This window comes from Phocoena sinus, chromosome 5 (assembly GCF_008692025.1).
Source record: "Phocoena sinus isolate mPhoSin1 chromosome 5, mPhoSin1.pri, whole genome shotgun sequence".
NCBI lineage: Eukaryota > Metazoa > Chordata > Mammalia > Artiodactyla > Phocoenidae > Phocoena > Phocoena sinus.
The window spans coordinates 76211553-76236315 of record NC_045767.1 but is presented as its reverse complement, the minus strand read 5'-3'; the positions used below and the strand labels follow the sequence as shown (position 1 = coordinate 76236315).

The 24763-nt window shown below is 38.4% G+C and overlaps 1 protein-coding gene across 2 annotated transcripts in view; it reads left to right on the top strand.

The window, feature by feature from the left end:
- Positions 1-24763, top strand: part of NMU (neuromedin U) — a 38981-nt gene that overhangs the window by 12358 nt on the left and 1860 nt on the right. For both annotated transcript variants that reach the window (XM_032632881.1, XM_032632882.1), the window contains exons 3-9: positions 6729-6776; positions 12101-12160; positions 13562-13591; positions 13679-13729; positions 15319-15393; positions 18340-18393; positions 18990-19029. In XM_032632881.1, the coding sequence (XP_032488772.1) occupies positions 6729-6776; positions 12101-12160; positions 13562-13591; positions 13679-13729; positions 15319-15393; positions 18340-18393; positions 18990-19025 (354 nt within the window). In that variant the 3' untranslated portion in view covers positions 19026-19029. The remainder of the gene's footprint in view (positions 1-6728; positions 6777-12100; positions 12161-13561; positions 13592-13678; positions 13730-15318; positions 15394-18339; positions 18394-18989; positions 19030-24763) is intronic.

Below are 24763 nucleotides of genomic sequence, written 5' to 3'. Positions count from 1 at the left end.
AGGAATTAACCAAAAATACACAATGGCTTATGGAGAAAAAATTAAATTTTAATAAAGGAGTTAGAAGATAATGTGAATATATGGAGAGACGTTCTTTGCTTTTGGAGGGAACAATTAATTTAATGTAATAAAAATATCAATTCTACCTAAATGAGTCAATGTAAACCCCATAAAATCAATGCAACCCAATCAGAATTCCACTTAACTTCTTTTTGGAAAGTTTATACATTTAACCTAAAATTGATGTGGAAAAATAAAGGTCTACAAATGGCTAAGGAAATTTTAAATATAAAGAGCTAAGAGCCAGAACTTGCCCTACCAGATTTCAAGATATACTAAGAAATTGTACTAATAAAAAAGGTATGGTGAGGGCGTAAGAATAGATGAATGAACCAGTGGAACTGAGACTAGAGCTTGGAGAGTTTAGCAGACACTGTCAGTGTCCTGTCATATCCCTTTGTCATTCACCATTCTAGCACACTCAAAACTTACTGTTTCTAATTGCGAGCACCTGTGACTCTGCCTGTTTGGCCTATGCTCAGGACAGACCAGAAGTGCCTGGGACCAAATGCCCCCACCACAGGAATAGCCATCAGTTGGTGACCCAAGAGAGTTGGTGGATGAATACTTTAGCTGCCTCTCCCCTCAGGTGGGATAACTCTGAGATGTATTCTGCATTGTGTCTCAGAGTACCCCAGGCAGATTGATCCCAGTTACAATGGCGGTAACCTGCTTGATAACATACCCTTGATTGGATTCCTTCCCTTCCCTGTTTTACTTCTCCACTCTTCTACCAGTGCTTTTTGGGTTAACTTCCAAATGATCTACTCATATCCACATCCTTATCTCAAGGTCTGTTTCTGGGGGAACCCAACCTAAGACAACCTGAGACAAATGCATGTGCACATAAACTTAACTTATAGTAGAAGTAACACTAAAATTCAGAGGCAAAAGGACAGATTGTTCGGCAAATGAGGGTTGAGAAACTGGCTCACTGTATAGAGAAACATAAAATTAACACCCCATACAAAGGTGGGCTCCAGGTGGATTAAAGGTCTAAACATACAGGGTAAAATTATAGAGTTAATAGGAAATATCTTTTCTATTAGAAAAACATCTTTGTGAGCTAGGAGCAGGGAAAGGCTTCTTTCCACAAATTTTAATAAGTTTTTCCATAAAAAATTTCCATAAGTTTTTCCATAAAAAACTTCCACCATAAATTATAAGGCCAAAAACTTCATGACTTGAATTACATTAAAAGTAAAGATTTCTGGGCTTCCCTGGTGGCGCAGTGGTTGAGAGTCCGCCTGCCGATTCAGGGGACGCAGGTTCGTGCCCCGGTCTGGGAGGATCCCACATGCTGCGGAGCGACTGGGCCCGTGGGCCATGGCCGCTGGGCCTGCGCATCCGGAGCCTGTGCTCCGCAACGGGAGAGGCCGCAGCGGTGAGAGGCCCGCGTACAGCAAAAAAAAAAAAAAAAAAAAGTAAAGATTTCTTTCAACAAAGGACTCCATTGAAAAAATGTAGGAGCCTTTGAAAGAAGATATTGACAGTGCGTAAAACTGATAAGGAATTAGTTTCTAGAATATCTAAGAAATTCTAGTTAATTGGATAAAGACAGGAATCCAAGGTAAAGATAGTCAAATTATAGAAGAATTTACAAAGAGGAAACCTAAAGACCTACAAGCATCTAAAGAGATGCTCAAATCCATTAGTAACAATGACATGAAAATTAAGACAAAAATATTGTCACTTTCTATCCATTAGACTGGCAAAAAATTGAAATCTAGAGAATGGCAAACGTTAGCAAGGAGGTAAGGGTGTAGGAATCCCCATGCACTGCTGATGAGAGTGTCAACTGGTGTAGCCATCTGGAAAGCCGCCTAGATATCCCCATGGTCTAGCATGCCCTCTCCTGAGTATGTAGCCCAAACATATTCTCCTACAGAACCATATGTGCAGGACAGATACAAGGAGGTAATGGGAGGAGTGGAGGGAACCGGCCTCGCATCACTGGGGAGTAGGTAGGCAACATGTAGTGCATGCACATTATAAATACTCTATGGCAGTTAGGAGCAACACACTAGAGGTATCCAGGAGCAGGGAGAGGTCTTAAAGTATAGTGTTAAGTTAAGAAAAGTAAGGGCTTCCCTGGTGGCGCAGTGGTTGAGAGTCTGCCTGCTGATGCAGGGGACACGGGTTCGTGCCCCGGTCCGGGAAGATCCCACATGCCACGGAGCAGCTGGGCCCGTGAGCCATGGCTGCTGAGCCTGCGCGTCCGGAGCCTGTGCTCCGCAACAGGAGAGGCCACAACAGTGAGAGGCCCGCGTACCGCAAAAAAAAAAAAAAGTAAGAAAATACCATATGTGCACAGCAAACAGCAGTACAGATTTTATAAGAGCATAAACAGAGGATACACATCAAATACATTAGAAGAGCTGCTTATGGGAGGATGGTATAGGAGTATGAAATGGAAATATAAAAGGATAAAGAAAGTGAGTCCAGTGATGATAGAAAGCTATGAACTGAGGAGAATACCCTTTATACCTAAGCCACCCCCTAACAAAATACATAAGGGCAAAGATAAGACAGATGATAAGGGCCAAGTACTAAAGAGTCTTAAATAGCACAGAAATTGTAAGACTATTTTAAGGGCCTCTGCCTTAGTATATCATAATACATGCTAGAAAAATATAAGCAAGATGAAGAATAATTTAAAAACAGATATTAATGTAGAGTACAGAAACATTTAGTTTGGCTTGAAATTATATTTCTGAGGAAAATCTTTGAAAAAATACTTTTAGATGATAATGCTGGGGAAAAGACTCAAATGGAGCTGTTAAAGCACTGTACGCTCTTTTATAGAAAAAGATACTTAAAGAAGATGCTAAGAACATATAGTTAAGCTTTCTGCTGGAGGTTTTAAATATTACATGGCTATTCAGATGCTAGAAACACATACTTTTCAAAGCGTATACAGAGACCTAACCATTTTCAAACGGGTTCATCGATGGACTCCACAGAGTTCTCAAAAGCATTAGTGGCACTTAAAACCATTAGGGCCATAAGCTGAGTGAAGTGAACAAATGCTTACCCAAAGGGAGAGTGGGTGGGCAGTGCAGCCGTGCCTTTTAAAGAAAGGAGAACAAAGACTGAAAAGCTTTGCAGTTATCTCCTAATTTGATTAATTGGTGTTTTTTCTTATTCTGATGTTTTTATCCAAGCCATATTGATGCACTGATTAGTGAGCCCTGAAGTTCAAGGGTCCGCTGTCCTTGGACACGGCCACCTCATACAAATGAGCAGCCTGGGCTGGGGGTGGACAGCTTTCCCCTTGAGCATGTAAAGTCTTCAGATACCTAAACATCACCACAATTTCGAGAGGGACCACTTCCTCCTACCCTACTAGAGCAAATTAAATCACATTTGGGGGTGATACATAAAGCATTAGTCACAATTTGAAGCTTAAAAGGGTATCTTTTTCGCTTTCCCTTCTCAATTGACTTCTCTTTTTATTTTTTTCCCCACAAACTCAATGCAATTTAATTAAAGAATATTTATTGAACACTTATTTGGGCACATTAGGTAGCCCCTTCCCTCAAGAAGTTTACCACTGTCTGTGTGTGTTTGTATCCATGATTCTGGGTTTATATGGCATGGAAGAGGGAGCAGGTGGATGGACACAAGGGACAAATAGAATAAAACAATTCTCCCAGTATTTGTGATATATAGAGAGGATAAGTTCTGTGAACATAAAAAGGAGACATAAACGTATGCTTTTCTGTCATACCGTATACCTTTGTTATTCTCTAAATTACAGAATTATATATATTAGTTCATGTTCAACTTGGAAACCAGAGGAGCTTGAGAAATTATGACTAAAGGGTATGATTATCCCCCTTCAGTTTAGTGTGAGAATGACAATTAAATTAAATTCAACAAACAATTCTGAAACTAGAAGGGGGCCCCTGAGATGTTATGCCATAAATAGGACTCAACCTAAATCATCCCAGACAGACAAGAATCAGTACCATTTTTTCCAGTCCCATTTTAAAAGGCCGCCAAAGAAATAAATGCCATAGATAACTCTAGACACCTAGCTTAGTGCTTAAGTTCTCAGCACAGTTTTTTAATGATTAGTATAAATTTCACACTACAGTTTAAGATCTTTTAAGGTTTCTTTTAAGGATAAAAGCTGAGGACAGAGCACGGGAGCCTACCTGGCTCTTTGGTGGGGCTAATTGTGGACTCTGGGAGGGCTCACGCCAAGGAGTACTTCCCCAAACTTCTGCTGCCAGTGTCCTTGTCCCCACGGTGAGCCACAGCCACCCCCCTGCCTCTGCGGGAGACCCTCCAACACTAGCAGATGGAAGCTTTAGACAAAACCGATCAAACCTCACCTCTCTACTAGTGCACCCCATCTCAGCATCTCTCGTTGCAAAACTCATCTCTTCGCTGAAAGATAGAATCACACACAGTGCCTGTAGCCCTCTAGAACTTCCAAATAATGAGGAAAGAATTGTCAGCATGCAGATTTAGACAGTCACAAAATTTGAAACAGTTACTAATGTTGTTGGATATTTAAAAGGCTCGGGGCTTCCCTGGTGGCGCCGTGGTTGAGAGTCCGCCTGCCGATGCAGGGGACGCGGGTTCGTGCCCCAGTCCAGGAAGATCCCACGTGCCGCGGAGCGGCTGGGCTCGTGAGCCATGGCCGCTGAGCCTGCGCGTCTGGAGGCCTGTGCTCCGCAACGGGAGAGGCCACAACAGTGAGAGGGCCACGTACCGCAAAAACAAAAACAAACAAACAAAAAAAGGCTCGACATCTCCAGACCGTTATATCATAGTTGGCAGCCATCATCATACCGCATACAGTTGTAATGGACAAGAATGGGCCAGCAGCACTGCCATCATCACAGGTTTTATTCGGGCCTTGATGTTACGAGTCAAGAAAGGGTGGAGACCAGACCGCACTATTGTTTTCTGTTCATGGGGTGGAACAGCTTTTGGAAATATTGGCTCATATGAATGGGGAGAGGATTTCAAGAAGGTTCTGCAGAAAAATGTTGTGGCTTATGTTAGTCTCCACAGTCCTGTAAGCGGTAACTCAAGTCTCTACCCTGTAGCTTCACCATCTCTTCAGCAACTGGTAGCTGAGAAAAATAATTTCAACTGTTCCAGAAGAGATGAGTGCCCAGAAACAAATATCAGTTCTGTACAGATGCAAGATGATGCCAGTTACTTCATCAACCATCTTGGAGTTCCCACCGTGAGGTTTACTTATGAGGACATCAAAGCATCAGAGGGTCCAAGTTTTCTCTCTGAAGGCTTTTCCCCTAAATGTGCAACAAAAATTGAAGAAATGGATCCTTTTTTCAACCTTCACGAGGCCATTACCAAGATCTGGTGTACCCCCAGCAGAGCTTTGTAATAACATTCAGCAGAAAGTGCTTCACAAATGTGTGTGCAGAACAGTGGAAACAAGGTCTTTGGCAAGGCCTCCTAAACATCTCATCAAAACTCCACAGAGGGACTTCCCTGGTGGCTCAGTGGTTAAGAATCCACCTGCCGATGTAGGGGCCACGGGTTCAATCCCTGGTCCGGGAAGATCCCACATGCCGCAGAGCAACTAAGCCCATGAGCCATAACTATGGAGCCTGCGTTCTAGAGCCCACAAGCCACAACTACTGAAACCCATATGCATAGAGCCCATGCTCCACAAGAGAAGCCACCGCAATGAGAAGCCCACACACCGCAAGGAAGAGTAGACCCCATTCGCCACAACTAGAGAAAGCCAGCACACAGCAACAAAGACCCAACGCAGCCAAAAATAAACAAATAAAATTAATTAATTAAAAAAAATAACTCCACAGAAAGAAGCCCTCAAGATAAATTAGGAGTGTGGGATTAACATATACACACTTCTGTATATAAAATAGATAATCAACAAGAACCTATTATACAGCACAGGGAACTCTACTCAGTCTTCTGTAATCACCTATATGGTAAAAGAACCTGAAAAAGAATGGATATATGTATATATATAACTGAACCACTTTGCTGTACACCTGAAACTAACATAATGTTGTAAATCCACTATATCCCAATATAAAATAAAAATTAAATGACTTGGTAAAAAAAAAAACAAAAAGCCAAGGACAGCTAGTTGGCAAGCATAGTTCAGTAAACCTTCACTGTAAAATAGAACTCTTTTCTCATGCTGGCTTCTTGGTAGAGAACGGGAAGATGGCCCATGTTGTGTAAGACTTTTTACTTACACTCTTTGTCATTTAGCACACATGCTATTATCATGTTAATTTAGATGATGTGATTAGATTTATATGTAGATATGATTAGATTTAAAGAACCACATAGCAGGGTGCTCCTTAATTTTGAGGCCATTCTTTAGTCACTACTCAGGTTTCTCAGGCCGAATAATACCATAAGTTTTTCCCTTCAATGTTTGAAGCATCTTTATGCTCTGATGATCCCTACTGACTGTTAATGGGGATGTATATCCCTGTGCCTGGGGGTGCATCTTGGGGAAATCCCAATTCCAGGACTTCCTTAGATAGTGTAAAAGGCTCCTGCCTCCCAAATCCAGAGTCCTGAACAGTCATGGAACTTTAATTAATGTTGCATAGGTAACTTGACTTCGTAAAATCTGCTTTCCATTTTTCGCTATCTTCTCTCTGTTTCCAAGATGTAACTGGCATTTTTGTTTTCTCCAGATAGATGATGCTTGTTCATCTTTCCTGTCCATGGATCCTCTGCCTCAGGTAATTCCAAATGGAGGTGTTTCATAGTGATGTAAGCATTTGTGTCATGCTGAAATACTCCATCTCTCCCTTTGGACCCATCATTACTTTATGGACTTACTAACGTATTAGAAATTATTACATCATCTGCAGGTAATAATGAGTGCTCTGAGTTTATGGTGTAAAGTGCTAGGGCTTTTATCTCTAAGAAAAATAGATTTGCAGGGCTTCCCTGGTGGCGCAGTGGTTGAGAGTCCGCCTGCCGATGCAGGGGACACGGGTTCATGCCCCGGTCCGGGAAGATCCCACATGCCGCGGAGCGGCTGGGCCCGTGGGCCATGGCCGCTGAGCCTGCGCATCCAGAGCCTGTGCTCCACAATGGGAGAGGCCACAACAGTGAGAGGCCCGTGTACCGCAAAAAAAAAAAAAGAAAAAAGAAAAATAGATTTGCAGATAATATACCCATATTTTTGAAATTAAAATGCTAATTTCAAAATCACATTCTGTGTTGGATTAAAAATAATGAATCCATTGCTCTCTTGGGGGACTAATATCCTGGCCCTCAATAGAGTTTGCAACCCATGGAGAGATGAACTTACAGAGTCAGACTTAGGAGATCAAAATATCATTGTAACTGAAAAGTCAATTTGTGAATGCGGCCGCCTTAGATCTGCTGCTAAGTGTGTCTGCTAAAGCTACCCCCAGAATTAAACTGAGGTTAGACTGTGACTCAAGCCTCCTGCCAGAATCAGGTTTTCTGCCACGGGGCAGCAGTCAGGCAAGAACAACTGGCCAGGGAGCTGGCTCTCTAAGAGGAAAGGGCTCAACAGAGCGTGCCCGATTTCCTCCTCTCAATCATCTGTCAGGTAACTCACTCCTTTTCCCACGGGAAAGAGTTAAGAGGACTGGGGAGAGAGGAGTGGTGGTCTAGCTTCTGTACCTGGAAATGATACAGACCAGTGTGCTTGGCCTTCCCTAATCAATAGAAATTGACTAGAGGCCAGACAAGAACTTCAGGCAAAGCTTTACTGGGGCCCCTGCTGCAGCAGGAGGAGCTAGAATGAGTAACAGGTGCCCTTGCTCACTCTCCGAGGGGGGCGAGCTAGTTCCTTATATGGGGTGAGGGTAGGGGTGTGTCCAGCGGTCAGGCTGGAGGGCTGGCGTAAGTGTTTGGCCCACTCCTCTGGTGGTGTTGAGTGCAGGGAGCATGCTCTGTACCCTGCTTTTGCTCCCCACACCCTGTTTTTGGCCCCCAGCTCTTGAGAAGTGGCAGTACGGTTTTTTGGTCTGTTTGTATCTTTTTGTTCATAATTTGCCCCAACTGTGCATACACTCACTTATTTTTAGTCCCACATGGTTTCTTTGTATTTTGTTGGTCAAGGAGAGGTCTGTCCAGGTTCACGCCTTGCAGCGCGGCAGCAAAGGGTCCCAGGTCCCAGCAGTCTCAGAAACACGAGCAGTGGGAAACAAGCGTGTCCTTCTTGCACGTCTCTACTGGACGCTGCTCCCTCTGTCTGCAGCTCTGTCTCTGAGTGCAGGTGTAGCAGTGTTAGGCTTGGTGTCTTAACTTTCTTAATCAGCATCACTAAGTCTCCTGAACAGAGGAGAGGGCTCAGCAGAGGCTCTTGGCTCAACCCTCTCAACACAGTCAGCTGTGTGCCTGGGGCGAACCCCTACATGGTCTGGCCAAGGCGCGATGCCTGTCCTTCACGTAGTCCTTCCAGAATGTCATCCTGGCCGGTGTGGAGAAGCAGCCTTTCTCCTGCCTCGACCGGTTCCTCAGCCTGCAGGGGATCACTTGCAGCAAGTTAGAGGCATTAAGTGATAAAGCAAGACCAGAATCATAATAGACAACATTTATGAATGATATTTCAAATTGCTTGAGGAGCATTGACGGATATGTAACATGTGGTGGATATTAATCAGCACACAAGCTTTTGCATTACATTGGAAATTCAGGAACACCCTCAGAATCACTTTTATGTCTTTAAAATTAAAAGGATGAATTTTAAAGCACTCATCTAAACACCATCAAGGTAAACTAAGCTTTTATTGGATTTGGAGGCTGCACCTTTTGAGGAGAGCTTTGTAAATTTACTATGAAACCTTTTACACTAACTGATACTATTTTTTTTTTAAATCGTTAATTTCCTGTTAACTATTATTATATTATGTATGCGATTATCTGAATAGTTCTTCAAAACATTTTTACCAAATAGAAAATAAAGGCTCTTTAAAAGGTCCACAAATGAAAAATAAAATATTAAAAATCTCATATGAGAAAAACCCTTAAAGAATAGTTGTAGCTCAGTGAATAACGGCTTCATGTAAAAAGTTGCTGGAGAAAATGCAATTTGTTTTGAAACTTCTTCTATCAAACTTCAGTCTTGTTGCCAAGCCTCAGCTGGCTTAGAAGCTGTTTTCTAAGGAGGCACTCATATAACTAAATTTATTCTTCTTTGAGTTAAGAGACACATGGTATCACTAGATTTTTTAAAAAACTATTTTGTATTTTTTCAGCATTTCTAGATGGGCCATAAGAGGAAGTTTCAGGGATTTATTTCTAGATTTTTCTGGGGTGAGCTGCATACCCAATCCTGAAGGGAAAAAGTGAGAAAAGATGTATCAGTGTTCACACTCTACTTTTTCTCTCATCCAACTCCCAACCGTAGGCTTAACAGTCAATACCAGTGCAACACAGGGATACCTATAGATCAGACGACCTAGCTGTGTGTAGTATTGGGCAAGTGACAGTCTCTTAGAATCTCACTTGCTTTATATGTGAGAATAACAATTCCCATCCTGTATATGTCAAGCTGTGTTTTAAAGACAAAGTGTGGGTTATGTATATGAAAATGTTTGATAATTTATTGAAATACTACTTAAATATGAGCCATTTAATACTATTAATAGATATCCCAACAATTTGCATTGGGCAGGCAAACAAATAGAAGAGAACAAAGCAGGCCTTTGACATGCTAGGTGGGATGCTCAGAGACGCTGTTTCATGACTCCAACTGTATCCCTAAACTATAGCCAATCCTGTTAAACATGTGCTGTTGTTCAAAGGGTGAGGATCTTGCTGGCCCTGAGCAATCCTTTATGACACGTCTTCTGAATTAGCAGTAACCGCAGTTGTTAAATCAAGCTTTACAGGTCACACATTTTTCAGCGCCTACTATTGTTAACTAATTGCTCTGTATGCGGCACTGTGCTAAGAGCTTTACCTACGCGTAATCCTTCCAAGAATTCTGCGTTGGTGTTGTCATCCCCGATTTACGGCTGCAGGAACTGAAGTTTAGAGAGGTTAGGTAACCCGCCCAAGGTCACACAGCTAATAAAGAGGAGAAGTGGAATTTGCACTGCTCTGGAGTTGCAGGCCGCTCAACTCCACAGCCCTACCCCACTCCCACACGGTTTCAGCTCCTCATTATGTCCCATATGTATTTATTAAGTAATCAAGTACTCCTGGTGCGACCATGCTGAATTCTGTGCAAGGTGGGTTTCGCCCCTGCTTGTCCAGTTGGGCTCCTTCTCACCACACCCAGCTGGCTGCAAACCACAAGAGCCCTGCCCTGCTTCTGTGCTCAGGTGCTTTGAAAAACCTGACCCTGGGGTATGTAGTCAGCAGCCTGGAAGGGTAGGAACTCATATTAGGTGCACCATACATGGCTTCTTCTCCTCCAAACTCCCATTGTTTGCGAGCAATTGAAGGATTTTCAAATTAGCCGGTAATGAATACTATTTCAGCTAGGCTCACCACTTTGGCATGTAGATTCAGACATAGCTGCAAGTTGGGAAGAATAATCCTTTTTTTGGCACTGCCTTAGTTACTCTCAGTCACAGAATTTCATAGAATTTTAGCAAATACTGAGAATTTTTTTTTTTGGCGGGGGTGGGCTGTGGGCCTCTCACTGTTGTGGACTCTCCCGTTGCGGAGCGCAGGCTCAGCGGCCATGGCTCACGGGCCCAGCCGCTGCGCGGCATGTGGGATCTTCCCGGAACGGGGCATGAACCCGTGTCCCCTGCATCGGCAGGCGGACTCTCAACCACTGCACCACCAAGGAAGCCCCCAATACTGAGAATTTTGTATCTGGACCCACAGTGGAAGCCTTAATCAGTGCATATAGACAATATGTAACTTTTTTTTTTTTCCTCTTTGGAAGGAAGGTTTTACTTTTAGGAGCGAAGTTTTTATCATGAGAGAAATCAAGGGATTCCAACAGAGTGTCAGTGGGCCACAAGGATTCTATTTGGTGTAGTTGTGTTTCAGGAAGGGGGACCCCTTCCAGGGCCCGAGAGTGGGCTCTTGTCTAACACTCGTAAATGAATTGTCCGAGGAAACACATGTGCTGACAAAGCAAGAGACTTTATTGGGAAGGGGAGCCCGGGCGGAGAGCAGCTGGGGGAGGGAAGCAGGAGAACTGTTCTGCCACATGGCTTGCAGTCTCGGGTTTTATGGTAATTGGGCTAGTTTCCGGGTTATCTCTGGCCAATCACTCCGACTCAGGGTCCTTCCTGGTGGCGCGCGCATCACTCAGCCAAGATGGATTCCAGCGAGAGGGATACTGGGAGGTTGGTAGGACATATGTGTAACAGGGAAGAGCCAAATCTGACTACATGTTGGATCTGTTTGTTTTACTTTAACCTTTGCTTCCCATTGCTTTTGTTCAATAAAAGGATATTGTCTCTACATAATGGCCTGCCTCGGGGAACCCTGCCCCTCTGCCTGAATGTTAAACCAAAGTGCCTTTGTTCAGGGAAACATCCAGACCCTGTCCACCTGTGGATGGCTGCAAGAAAGAAGAAATTAACACATCCCCTCCGTGAGGCTGGCCATTCCAGGGGTTATTGCAAAACGTATGGCCTTTTTACTTCCTAATCTCCTCCCCGTCTCCGTGCTATAAAAGAAACTGGCATCCAAACCCCGATACGATGGTTATTTTGAGACGTTAGTCTGCCATCTTCTTGGTCTGCCAGCTTTCCAAATAAAGTCGTATTCCTTGCCTCAACACCTCGTCTCCGATTTATTGGCCTGTTGTGCGGCAAGCGGAGCGAACTTGGACACAGTAACACGTGGCTGGAGTCTCTTCTCTCCTTTTGACCTTTCCTGAATTCTTCCGGTTGGTACTAGCTTGTTAGTTCCACATTCTTACCAGGACCTCCTGTTGTAAGATAACTCATGCAAGTGGTTACTGTGATGCCTGGCCAGGGCGGGCAGTTTCGGTCAGTGGTTCTCCTAACGGTTGGAATGTCCTTGTGATCCTAACATTTTATGGTTATCTCTTCTATGCAAATGATGATAACGCAGAAGCATGGCCTATATATCTTCCCATTTCCATTAGGCATCCAATGCATTGGAGGAGCTTTGCTTCATAATTATGGGGACTCTACCAAAGCCCCAGGTAAGGTTCAAATAGTGTTTAATTTGTAGGCAAAAAAAATTGTTCAGTGGTATCTTGGAATTCCTCCTGGAAGAAAATATACCCAATTTAGGAAGCATGCCAAGAGGAGCTAGAAGAGCATAAATTGACTTTGGATAAGAAACAAATACTTCAGTTTCTTTGATGCCTGAGAATTTAGGGTTATATTAATGGAGTTTGCAATCATCTAATTGGAAAATGGTATGTCTCCTTCAAGTATAAGATGTGTTCTAGTTCTGATGAGGGAAATTTGAGGTCATTTTGGCTCTTTCTCTCTTCTTGAATCATACTACAATTGGAGAACAGATGCATTTTTCTAAGCCCAGAGGTTAGGACAGTGTACTTTGTCAGAGAGGACATTAAGAATGCAAAAAAAGCAAACTATATTGTCAATGTCGGTTTGAAAATTATATTCTTACTGTGATGTCTCGGTTTTTATTAAAATTATTATTTGATTCTTGTGTGAGAACTTTTTGTCCCAAAGTGAGGCAATGGGAACTTGAAAAGTGGCATGAGGTACCATACCTCCGTTATGTTCTGTATCTTATAGGTAAAGTAATTTTAAAATTACCTTATTAAGGATAAGAGCCTTAGGTTTAGAATGTATTTTTCATTAGCAGTTTAACCTATGATCACAGGTTTGGTCTGACTTCCATGACTTTCACATACGGTAATTCAAAGAAAACTTGATATTTTGAAAGCATAAATGTTTTCTTAAACTAAATAAGTGTTTACAACTGTATTTTTTCCCAATGTTTTTAATAGTGACATTTTCCAAAACACTTAATTGAGTTTTTTCCTAATTAACAGAAAATAAATGGCAATGGTGTTTATCCATGAGTTTCTATTTATTTTAAAAGCAAATGAGAAAAAAAAAGAACAACAAAAAAGGAATGATATGTCTTGTCCTTAAAGACAGATTTTTGTAGGGAGAGAGGACTATAAAAAAGTTTATGGAAGAAAGCAAAAATAACTGATAATCTTGTTCTTTTATAACAACTACAAATATTTTGATGTGATTCCTTCTAGTCTTTTTCCCTGAATTTTCTATCATGTGATCATATCAGTATTTCCTATTCTACCACTACTGAACATTTAGGATGTTTCTAGTTTTTCACTCTTATGAATAATGCTGTACTGAAGACCTTTGTTCATACTTTTATTTATAAAGCTTTTGATTAATTGCCCATTTATTTTTAGGGTAATATATGCTTAACCAATTGCAGTCTTATGTTTTATGTATAGCATATGTGTCATATATTTTAAAAATTATATAATGTAATCTTATAATAAATTATAAATTTTAAACTATACATTTATATTATACATATTATGATTTTCTAATATAATATAATGACATTTCTATATCTCTCTTTCCAATAGGAAACAGATGAAAAAGATAATACCAAAAGGGTAAGGTGATTTCCATAAATATATACATTAAAAATAATCAAGGAAACCACTAATTATCTATAGTAAAGCTCACTATTTTTTTAACAGTTCTTATTTCATTATTCGAAGACACAAAAGTTGGCCAATTCAAATGCTGTGGTAAGTTGTAGAATTACTTCTTACTAGTAATCACTAGTATTTTTTTTAAACCTGTTTTTGCAGTTTATCTTAATAGAGTAGATCAAAATTCATGTTTTTTTCTTTAAAAGTTTGCATGTGGGTGAACAAATGGAATTCAATATTTATTATACATTTATTTTATATCTCAATAACTACAAGTATATTAAATTCATTCAATTATTCATTCAACAATTATTTACTGGGTATCTACTATGTGCCAAGCACAAGTCTAGGTACTAGAAATATAGCAGTAAATGTCATGCAACTTACATTTTAGAGGAGAGAAAAGCAAATGATTAAATAAAACATATTGTTTTAGATGGTGATTAGTGCAAGGGAAAAACAGACTTATGCAAAGTCATTTTAAGAATTATTTTAAAAGATGATTGTCAAAAATGTATTTAAATATAACTAGAAATACCACATGTATTCCTAAGAGCTCCTTATTTGTAACTAGGCACTTAATTTGAGAATTTACTCTCTAAGATTAGCCAGATACCAATAACTTGAATTCATTTTACTTCTAAATTGTGTGGTTTTAGTGGTAGTTTTTCTTTTTGTATGCATGGATTTTTAAAATGCTAACCAATCTACTTTGGTGTTTCAATCTAGAATACTTAATAATTACTTGACTATAATATTCTTTCTAAGCTTGTGACTCACTACCATGGACCCATTTATGAAACGAGGAGCATAGTGTGTTTTAAACATGTGTTTACCTGTGGGAAAGTAACTGTAACCATAAACTCAGTTTTAAATGTTTATCCCGTTGAATATTCTTACATGTGAGGAGTTGAAAGTTAGGTTACACTGGCTTCAAATAAAATAGGAGTTGAATTGATTAACAAATAACCACTACATGGGGCTTATAGTAGTCCATTTGATGAATGAACTTAATATTTGTGAGAAGGTTCAATTGAAGTCATGCCTTTCAAACGAAACCGTTATCAGGTAGCCGCATGTCTCAAATGTGCTTTCATTTTCTTCTGCTCGGCATCTTTACATCTTGAGAAAATGTATCTTAGTCACATTTTTCACTAGCAATGACACATTGCCATTTTTTTGTGTCTCCTGTTGTCCTGTTCCACATGTTCAATTTAAATGAAATATATATTTTATAAAGAAGGTTACTAGATGTGTGTACAGGATAATCTTCCAGATAAAAATGTTCATGATGGAAAACTGATTCTCACAGAGTTGGTTTCATGTGTCCCAAATCATTCTGAGTAAGTCTGGAAACAGACAGACAGCTTTTTTGCTTCTCAAAGATGCAGGTGGGGGTTCTCCTTGTTGGCTGCTGCAGATGGAGCTCAGGCCCTCGGGAAAGAGCATCGTCAGTAGAATGACCAAGGTCCCAGCATAAAACTGGAACTTTTATTCCATCTCTTGGTTATTCTCCACAGCTCTTTGAAATGCTCACAAACGACTGTCTTAGGTCACATCTTTCTTGTTCTTTTTTGTCTGGAGCAAGGATGGTGGGTAAAAACAAAAACAAATAGGAAGCCGTCTTTATGCCCAATGCTGAGAAACCTCTGTGCTCATCGCGTGTGTGTGTTCGTGTCTCTCAGTCATCTGTCCTACATCCGCTGCTGCAGCTCGTTCCACAACTGCATGAGAGAAGAATGAAGAGGTTCAAAGTGGACGTATGTAACACAAACTGCACGCATGCTTCGTTCGCCACTCTGTGTGTGGCAGCCCTTTCTGTTCATTCCCTGTGGTGGTGGTTTATAAGATCTTCTTCTGGGTAAGCCTCATGTAACACCCAGGTAGCCTACAGAAGAGCATCTGTTCGCAGAAGTGTTTTCACACTCAGGAAGAAGAGAACTGTCCTCCTCCCCATTATATGTCCCTTCTAAGCCAGGTTGTGGGCAGTGAGGAAAACCAGGATTAGACTTCCTTCCAAGGGCCATGCCCCTCCCAGTGAGGAAACCTATTCATTCTTGGTTTAAGAAAGGACATGGCAGTGTGCCTAGTCATTAGATAGGAATAGGAGAAAAGATCAAGGACCATTTACTGCCCCTCTGTGTACAGGTCGGCAGATGGCTGGAATGACAAGCTTTCTATCCAGGTATTAAAGCATTAATAAGAGTAAGGCTCATGAAGTATTATAAATATATCAGACATCAAACGTAGGTATTTCGTTTTTTCCACAGTTAACAAAAATATGGCCCAAACCCAGTGTCTGTGTTTAAGATGAACATAACTAAGAGGAACATAAATGAGTTAACACATTTTTAAACTAGAGACTGTGGCATTTTTATTGTCCTTTGAAAAAAATCCTAACTCTTTCAATGATGAAAGTTTCTAGGCGTTATTTTTAAGTAACGCCTTACATTGTTGGAATGCCTTATAGTTTTTAGTCTTATAGCATCTCATTTTATTCTTTTGACAACTCTGTTGGCACTTAACAAGTATTGTTATCCCCAGTTTACAAAAAGGAACACAACTCAGAATAGTTAAAGGGGTTTCCCAAGATCATAGTAGTAAGAGGGATTAGAGATTATAACAATCTCTTGACTTCCAGTCTAGGCAAATATTTTTTTTTCACTATGCTGTTTCCTTTGTAGTCTAATCTTGAATATTTCTATTATTTTACTGTTAAACTTTTTCTTAATTTAAATACCATATTAATTTTATTCTACTACCAAAAGTTTGCAAATACTTTTTAAAACACATACAGTTTAGGCAAATAAATTCATCAAAATTTATTTTTATGATCACTGTTTCCTCCCTAAATTCTTCACATCGTTGAACTAAGCTTCCATCATGGAAGACAGTACTGCTGCCAACGTTAATGAGAAATGTAAGAGGAACTGTAGTAGCCCCTTAAAATTTTAGAATTTCCAATATGAAAATAATCAAATCAGTTTTCATCAAACTTTCTAGAAGTAATATATGCTTTTTTGAATTAACTTTTACTTTCTGAAGAGTCTTCCCGACTTATGAATAGTGTAAGATTTCAATTTAAAGATCCAGTTTCTTAAAATACACCAGCAAGTTATTAGTTTACTACAACACTTCAGTGTTAGTATTTGCAAAATCAAAGCTACTCAGTATTGTGGGCGGTTTGGTACTTTATCTAAATGTTCCACCTTGAGCGAGACTATCTATATTTACAGATAACTATATAGAAGTGTGAACTCTGACTTAGTAGTAATGTCTGTTGGACAAATGATAGCTCTTAAAAGTATTTTGCAGCAAGCCAGGTTTTCTAGGAATCTCTAAGAGAAAAAAAATGTAAAACATGAATTTTAGAAAATTACAGTAAAGTATTACTTTTGCTGGACCTAAGTCACCTAATTTTAAACCATATTTTTGATAGTGAAATATTTTGGGTTCTTAAATAAAATGAGTTTTCAGATTTTAGTGCATTCAAACCCTTTTCTTACATGTCCTTTGCTAGACATCCTCGCTTCCATCCCCACATGTTTTTCAGCTCTACCACCCAAATTCTTTTATATACTGTTCTATCTCCAATAAGACTAAAAAGACCTGTATGTTTGAGTTTGAAATTTTTAAATTTGGGCACATTTTAAGTTACATCTGTCCCACTTTTCTTTTTTTCTGTGTAATATAAAAAACACAGCTGTTCTTATATAACCATATAAAGTTTCTATGTGTACATTTTTAAATATTAAAAATTTCAATCTTTAAAGTAATTTGGGGGCATTTAATAATCAGGATGAGAATTAGATATAGAATGTTGAGAATTTAAGATACATTTGTTGTAAAGAAGGGATTTTAGAATTTTAATAGATGTCAGGGCCATTTCTTAGAATCTAAAAATGTGATTGTACTTATATTATGGAATACTTGAAAAAGGTCTTGATGACAAATTTCATATAATTGCCGTCCTGATACTTTTATAACTTGCTATTGAAAATAGGAAGCTATAAGAAACAACTTTATGGAAATCATAAAATGTTAATATTTTTTTCCATTAACTTTGAAATGAAATATTTTGAGAAAAGAAACACTTCAAAATACATCCATTATGAATAATCAGTTTGTTCCTATTTGGTTTTTTTTTTTCATTACCATTTCTGTTAATATAATTTTATTAGGAAAAATCTCTTCTGAAGTCTCATTGAATAAATATAGTTTACCAAATTTGTCCCTCAATTTAAATTTAAATTTCTATAGTTATATTATGTATTTTAGCTATGACACAATTCTGTTTTATATTTTTGCCTGTTCATGTGTTAGCACATACAATATGTATTGTAAAGAAATCATTTCATTCTAACAAACTGCTGAAGGGAGATTTTAAATATAGTTAATTATCTATGAAATGTCCTCTGCCTACTTATTGATGAATATATGTACAACTGACAAATTTCATGAAAATAGTATCTGTTAGACTAATAAGGAAATTACCTTAAAATACAACACGCTGATGATACTGCTAGTATCACTGAAAATTCTTCCAGTAGAGATACAAAAATTACTTATTGAAATGAATTATATACTCAAGTCCTTGATTCCCTCATTGTTTAATTATGATAGCTGAAAATAACTATACTCTCAAGAAGCATTTGCACTTATTTTTACTATTGTTTGATTTGTAATGCCCTCATTTTCTCTTCCAGGAAGAATTCCAAGGTCCTATTACAGACCAAAGTAGAGGATTCTTTTTATTCAGGGTATGCACATACTATATTTTTTAAAAAATCAGTCAACATTGAAAAATGCTTTCACTGTGCATTTCTTTACATTAACTCATAAGTTTTAATTAAGTTTTGTAGTTTATCTAAAGATATTTGACAGCAAGTGTTACAGTCTGAGATTCACTTCTGTTGCCACCTTATTGCCTTAATATCATGGCATCTCTGATCTCTTCTCTAATCCACTACTCATGTTTGTAAATAACCCAAATGACATTCACCTATTTCACAGTTTAGTTCCATAACATTTCATGTAGGAAATGAGTGTCTGAAAGATGTATTACTCCTTAAATTCTAATGAAATATTTAGCTAAAGAAATATTAGCCAATGAAATATTTAGCTAAGGAATTACAACTTTATTATAAAGTCTAAGGAGAGCTACATGGTAAGATTTGCATTTTGGAAACTAATTCTAACAATAAATTGGAGGAGAATAGACTGAAAGAAGGAGGAAAATAACAGATATAGATAAGGAAGAAATAGTACCACTCAACGAGATCATTAGGCTGCTTTCTATGAAAATTAACTTCTCTCCTTAGTTACACTGATTTGTTTCTCACTTATTGTTTTCCAGCCACGCAATGGAAGAAGGTCAGAAGGTTACATTTAAAATGGTATGTGCAAAAAAAAAAAAAAAATGGTATGTGCATCACAATTCAACCCAGTTTGAAAATTTCTGTCATTTTCAGATCTTCACAAGTTAACCTATGCTCAGTTTATTTCTATTATTTGATTGCATGTGTACATTAATATTCTATATAAATACTGCAAATATAGAGGCTGTGAGGACTTCATATGATGTAAAATGCTAGTATTTTAGGTCCAGATTTGCTTTGCCCATGTCATGCGTTCCTCACACTATGTCACAATAGTTGTCATCAGTTTTGCAGACACTGACCTAATCATCATTTACTGTGCAAGTAGAATGTGTCAGGGATCATGTTCTTATTTTGGTAATCAGTGTCCACAATAGTGGGCCATAACTTACAGACTGGATGCCTTTCTGACTTCCAAATGACCTATATTCTAAGACTCTTTATAAGAGCTGTGATTTACCATTTCCAGAGAACTAAGAAAATGTGGAAAGACATGAAAGCATGACTTCTACTTTGGGACTCCCAGAGTTTCCACCTCAATGCTGGAGATACAGTAGACACTTAGTAGCTATTGAATGGCCATACACATTTAATAAATATGTTAATCTTAATATCTTATTAGGCTATGAGTTTTAAAATTAAATGCAAATGCACATTGATAAATTTACACCACAGAAATAAAACTATATTCTACTAACTTTATGTAATCCTCAATGCAGATTCTACGCTGAACATATTTTTGCAAATATTTCACTCATATAATTTATCTCAACCCTTTAATACATACATATTTAGCTTAAGAATATAAAATTCTTAATATTTTCTCATAGAAACGAAAATCAAAACACGTTATTTCCAACTAAAGATAACACCAAAATTATACAATATCTAGAAAATGAAGATAATGAAAACACTACACATTAAAAACTTATGGGACTCTGACAAAACCATATTTAGTGGAAAATTTAAGGCTTTAAACACTATCAAGCAAGAAAAAGTGAGTGAATTAGGAATTTGTCATTAAGTTAAAAAGAACAACAAGGTGAACCTCAGGAAAGCAGAGGAAGAAAATTATAAAATGAAAGATGAAATTAATTAATTATAAAATAGTAAAATACAACAATTGGTAAATAAACCAAAAATCTTATTCTTATCAAAACCTTATTCTTTATAAAAAATGAAATAAACTATCCTAATTTTCCTAGCCTAATCAATGAAAAGAAGAAACCATAAATATACAAAAATAACAAATGAAAAGAGGGAAATTAAAACAGATACAGAAGAAATGGGAATCATAAGAGTTCTTTTCAAATCTCTGTGCCTATCAGTTTGAAAACCTAGATAAAATGGAGAATATACAATACAGTAGACGCTACCAAAATTGACCTCAGAAAAAAGAAAAAAAAAATCTAAGCATACTGATGGCCTTGGAAAAAAAATCGAGAACGTTATCTAGAAACTCTCCCCTCAAGAGTACTAGGACAAGGAATTTCGGATTTTTCGAGCTCAGAGAAGGAAGAAAAATTTCAAAATATTTTTATGAAGTCAGCAAATACTAATACCAAAACCTTACAAAGTTAGCATAAGAAAGGAAGCTGTAGGTCGATCCTGTTTATAAGTATCAATGCAAACATTTAAAAGAAATATTAGTAAATAGTATTCAGCAATACATTGAAAGAATTATATGACCCCATGAAGTGAAGTTCATTCCAGCAACTAAGATGGTTCAATATCAGGAAGTCTATGAAAATATTTTCACCATTAAAAGAAAAATTATACAATCAACTCAGTACAGGCATACCTCCGTTTTATTGCGCTTTGCTTTATTGTGCCTCACAGATATTATGTTTTTTACAATTTGAAGGTTTGTGACAACCCTGTGTTGAGCAGTTCTATCGGTGTTGTTTTTTCCAAAAGCATTTGCTCATTTCGTGTCTTATGTCTCATTCTGGTAATTCTTAAAATATTTCAAACTTTTTCATTATCATTATATTCGTTATGGTGATCTGTGATCAGTGATCTTTGACATTACGATTGAAATTGCTTTGGGGTGCCATGAATCCACGCCCATGTAAGATGGCAAACTTAATTGATAAATATGTGTGTTCTGACTGCTCCACTGACCAGCCATTCCACGGTCACTCTCCCTCTCGTCAGGCCTCCCTATTCCCTGAGACACAAAAATATTTAAATTAGGCCAATTAATAATCCTACAATGGCCTCTAAGGTCTCAAGTAAAAGGAAGAGTTACACGTCTCATTTTAAATTGAAAGCTAGAAATGATTACGCTTAGTGAGGAAGGCATGTCAAAAGCCGAGATAGGCCAAAAGCTAGGCCCCTTGTGCCAAACAGCCAAGTTGTGAATGCAAAGAAAAAGTTCTTGAAGGAAATTAAAAGCGCTACTCCAGTGAACACGTGAATAAGAAATTGAAGTAGCCTTATTGCTGATATGGAGAACATTTCAGTGGTCCGGATAAAAGATCAAACCAGCCACAATGTTCCCTTGAGCCAAAGCCTAATCCAGAGCAAGGTCCTAACTCTCTTCAATTCTGTGAAGGCTGAGAGAGCTGAGGAAGCTGCAGAAGAAAAGTTTGAAGCTAGTAGAGGTTGTTTCATGAGATTCACGGAAAGAAGCTGTCTTCGTAGCGTAAAAGTTCAAGTTGAAGCAGTAAATGCTAATGTAGAAGCTGTAGCAAAATCCAGAAGATCTAGCTAAGATAATTAATGAAGGTGGCTACACTGAACAACAGATTTTCAATGTAGACAAAACCACCTTCTATTGAAAGAAGATGCCATCTAGGACTTCCAAAGCTAGAGAGAAGTCACTGCCTGGTTTCAAAGCTTTGAAGGACAAGCTGACTCTTGTTAGGAGCTAGCGCAGCTGGTGACTGTAAGTTGAAGCCAGTGCTCACTTACCATTCAGAAAACCCTAGGGCCCTTAAGAATTATGTTGAATCTACTCTGCCTGTGCTCTAAAAATGGAAAAACAAAAGCTAGATGACAGCATATCTTATGCAACAAGGTTTATTGACTATTTTAAGTCCAGTATCGAGACTTACGGCTCAGAAAAAAAGATTCCTTTCAAAATATTACTGCTCATTGACAATGCATCTGATCATCCAGGCACTCTGATGGAGATGTACAGCGAGATTGTTTTCAAGCCTCCTAACACAACATCCCATGGATCAAGGAATAATTCCTTCAAGTCTTATTATTTAAGAAATGCATTGTGTAAGGTGATAGCTACCATAGATAGTGATTCCTCCAGTGGATCTAGGCAAAGTATAATAAATTGAAAACCTTTCGGAAAGGGTTCATCATTCTAGATACCGTTAAGAATATTTTTGATTCATAGGAAGAGGTTAAAATAACAGGAGTTTGGAAGAGCTGATTCTAAACCTCATGGATGACTTTGAGGGTTCAAGACTTCAGTGGAGGAAGTAACTACAGCTGTGGTAGAAATAGCAAGAGAACTCGAATTAGAAGCGGAGCCTGAAGATGTGACTGAATTGCTATAATCTCATGATAAAACTTTAACAGATGAGCAGTTGCTTCTAATGGCTGAGCAAAGAAAGTGGTTTCTTGAGACGGAATCTACGCCAGTGAAGATGCTGTAAAAATTGTTGAAATGACAACAATTTCAATGACAGGGATTTAGAATATTACATAAACTTAGTTGATAAAGCAGCAGCAGGGGGACTTCCCTGACGGTCCAGTGGTTAAGACTCCACACTTTCACTGCAGGGAGTGCAGGTCCGATCCCTGGTGGGGGACTAAGATCTTGCATGCCGCTCGGTGCAGCCAAAAAGAAAAACAAAGCAGCAGCAGCAGGGTTTGAGAGGATTGACTCCAATTTTGAAAGAAGTTTTACTATGAGTAAAATGCCATCAAACAGCATTGCGTGCTATCAGAGAAATTGTCCCTGAAAGGAAGAGTCAATCAATGTGGCAGACTTCATTGTTGTCTTATTTTAAGAAATTGTCACAGTCACCCCAGCCTTCAGCGACTAATACCCTGATCCCTCAGCAGCTGTTAACATCTAGGCAAGACCCTCCACCAGCAAAGAGATTATGAATCTCTGAAGGCTCAGTTGATGGTTAGCAATTTTTAGCAGTAAAGTATTTTTAAATCGAGGTGTGTGCATTGGTCTTTTTAGACATAAAGCTTCTGTGCACTTAATAAACTATTGTATAGTGTAAACATAACTTTTATATGCACCAGGAGACTAAAAAATTTGTATGACTTGCTTTATTGAGATATTCACTGGAACTGAACCTGCAGTATCTCTGAGGTATGCCTGTAGATGCTTTCAGTGAAGTTCCATGTCAATTTCTAATGTTTTCAAAGAAGATCCTGTAGAAAGAGATGAATCTTTATTAACAATATTTATATAATGGTCTGATACAAAGTCAGTAGAAGGCTTGATAGTAAAACATTTTAGAGTATTTCTATTAACATCAGAAACAAAACAAGGATGCTCTGTTCTCTTTTATTTCATATAGTTCTTATGCGTTAGCCAACTCAGACAAGAAAGTAATAAAAGATACAAATATTGGAAAAGTGAAGAAAAAATTTTATGTTCTCGTGGGGCATAATTATGAACTTGAATTTTTAAACTATATTTGGTATTAACTCATGTTTCAACAAACGCTTGTTATGTTCACATCAAGAATATGAGCAGGGCTTCACTGGTGGCTCAGTGGTTAAGAATCCGCCTGCCGTTGCAGGGGACACGGGTTCGAGCCCTGGTCCAATAAGATCCCACATGCTGCAGAGCAGCTAAGCCCGTGAGCCACAATTACTGAGCCTGTGCTGTACAGCCCATGAGCCACAACTACTGAAGCCCGCGTGCCACAACTACTGAAGCCCGCGTGCCTAGAGCCCGTGCTCTGCAATAAGAGAAGCCACTGCAATGAGAAGCCCGCGCACCACAACGAAGAGTAGCCCCTGCTCGCCACAACTAGAGAAAGCCCGCGTGCAGCAACAGAGACCCAACGCAGCCAAAAATAAATAAATAAATTTATTTAAGAAAAAGAATATGAACAATCATATTCCTAATTTTTCTTGTTTCAAGGAACTAAGAACAAAAAGTTAATGGAAAAGAACTGTATTTTATAATATTACAAATGTTGAGGCATTTTATAAAATGTGAGCAAAAAATAGTTTAATACTAAATGGAAAAAATGTCTGACTTTAACACTAAACTAAGTGTTAGAGTGCTCATAAATGTGAAATGGAATTTAATCCATGATTTGATCAAGTTAGCAAAAAGTTCTCTCTGAAACTGAGAAAAATAGCTTTATTTGGATTGCTTCCAAGATTAGGGCCCACATATACTAATTCACTCAGGATTTCATTTTATCTTGTCAATAGAGAAACACTTCAGTAATAATTTTTCTTTGTTTTTCTCATCTGATTATCTGAGATCTTACTCTGTCCTGGTGACTTATATTTATTTAGACTATGGTTAGACATAAAATAGGATGATTTAGTCACAAATCCATGAGGAATAAATGCAACATATTCATAAATCTTATTGGCATCAATGAGCTTTAGGAAACTACTTTTATACAGTTAAATAATTTTTGTAAAACTTTGGAAAATACTGGCATACAGAATAAGCATTTCATCAGAGAGAGATTAAATGATAATTAAAAATATGCAGATTGAAGTATAGCTGAGAAATACCTCAGATGTCAATTTTATCATACATGACAAAATATTTATAGAAATGTCTATATATAAAGGAAGT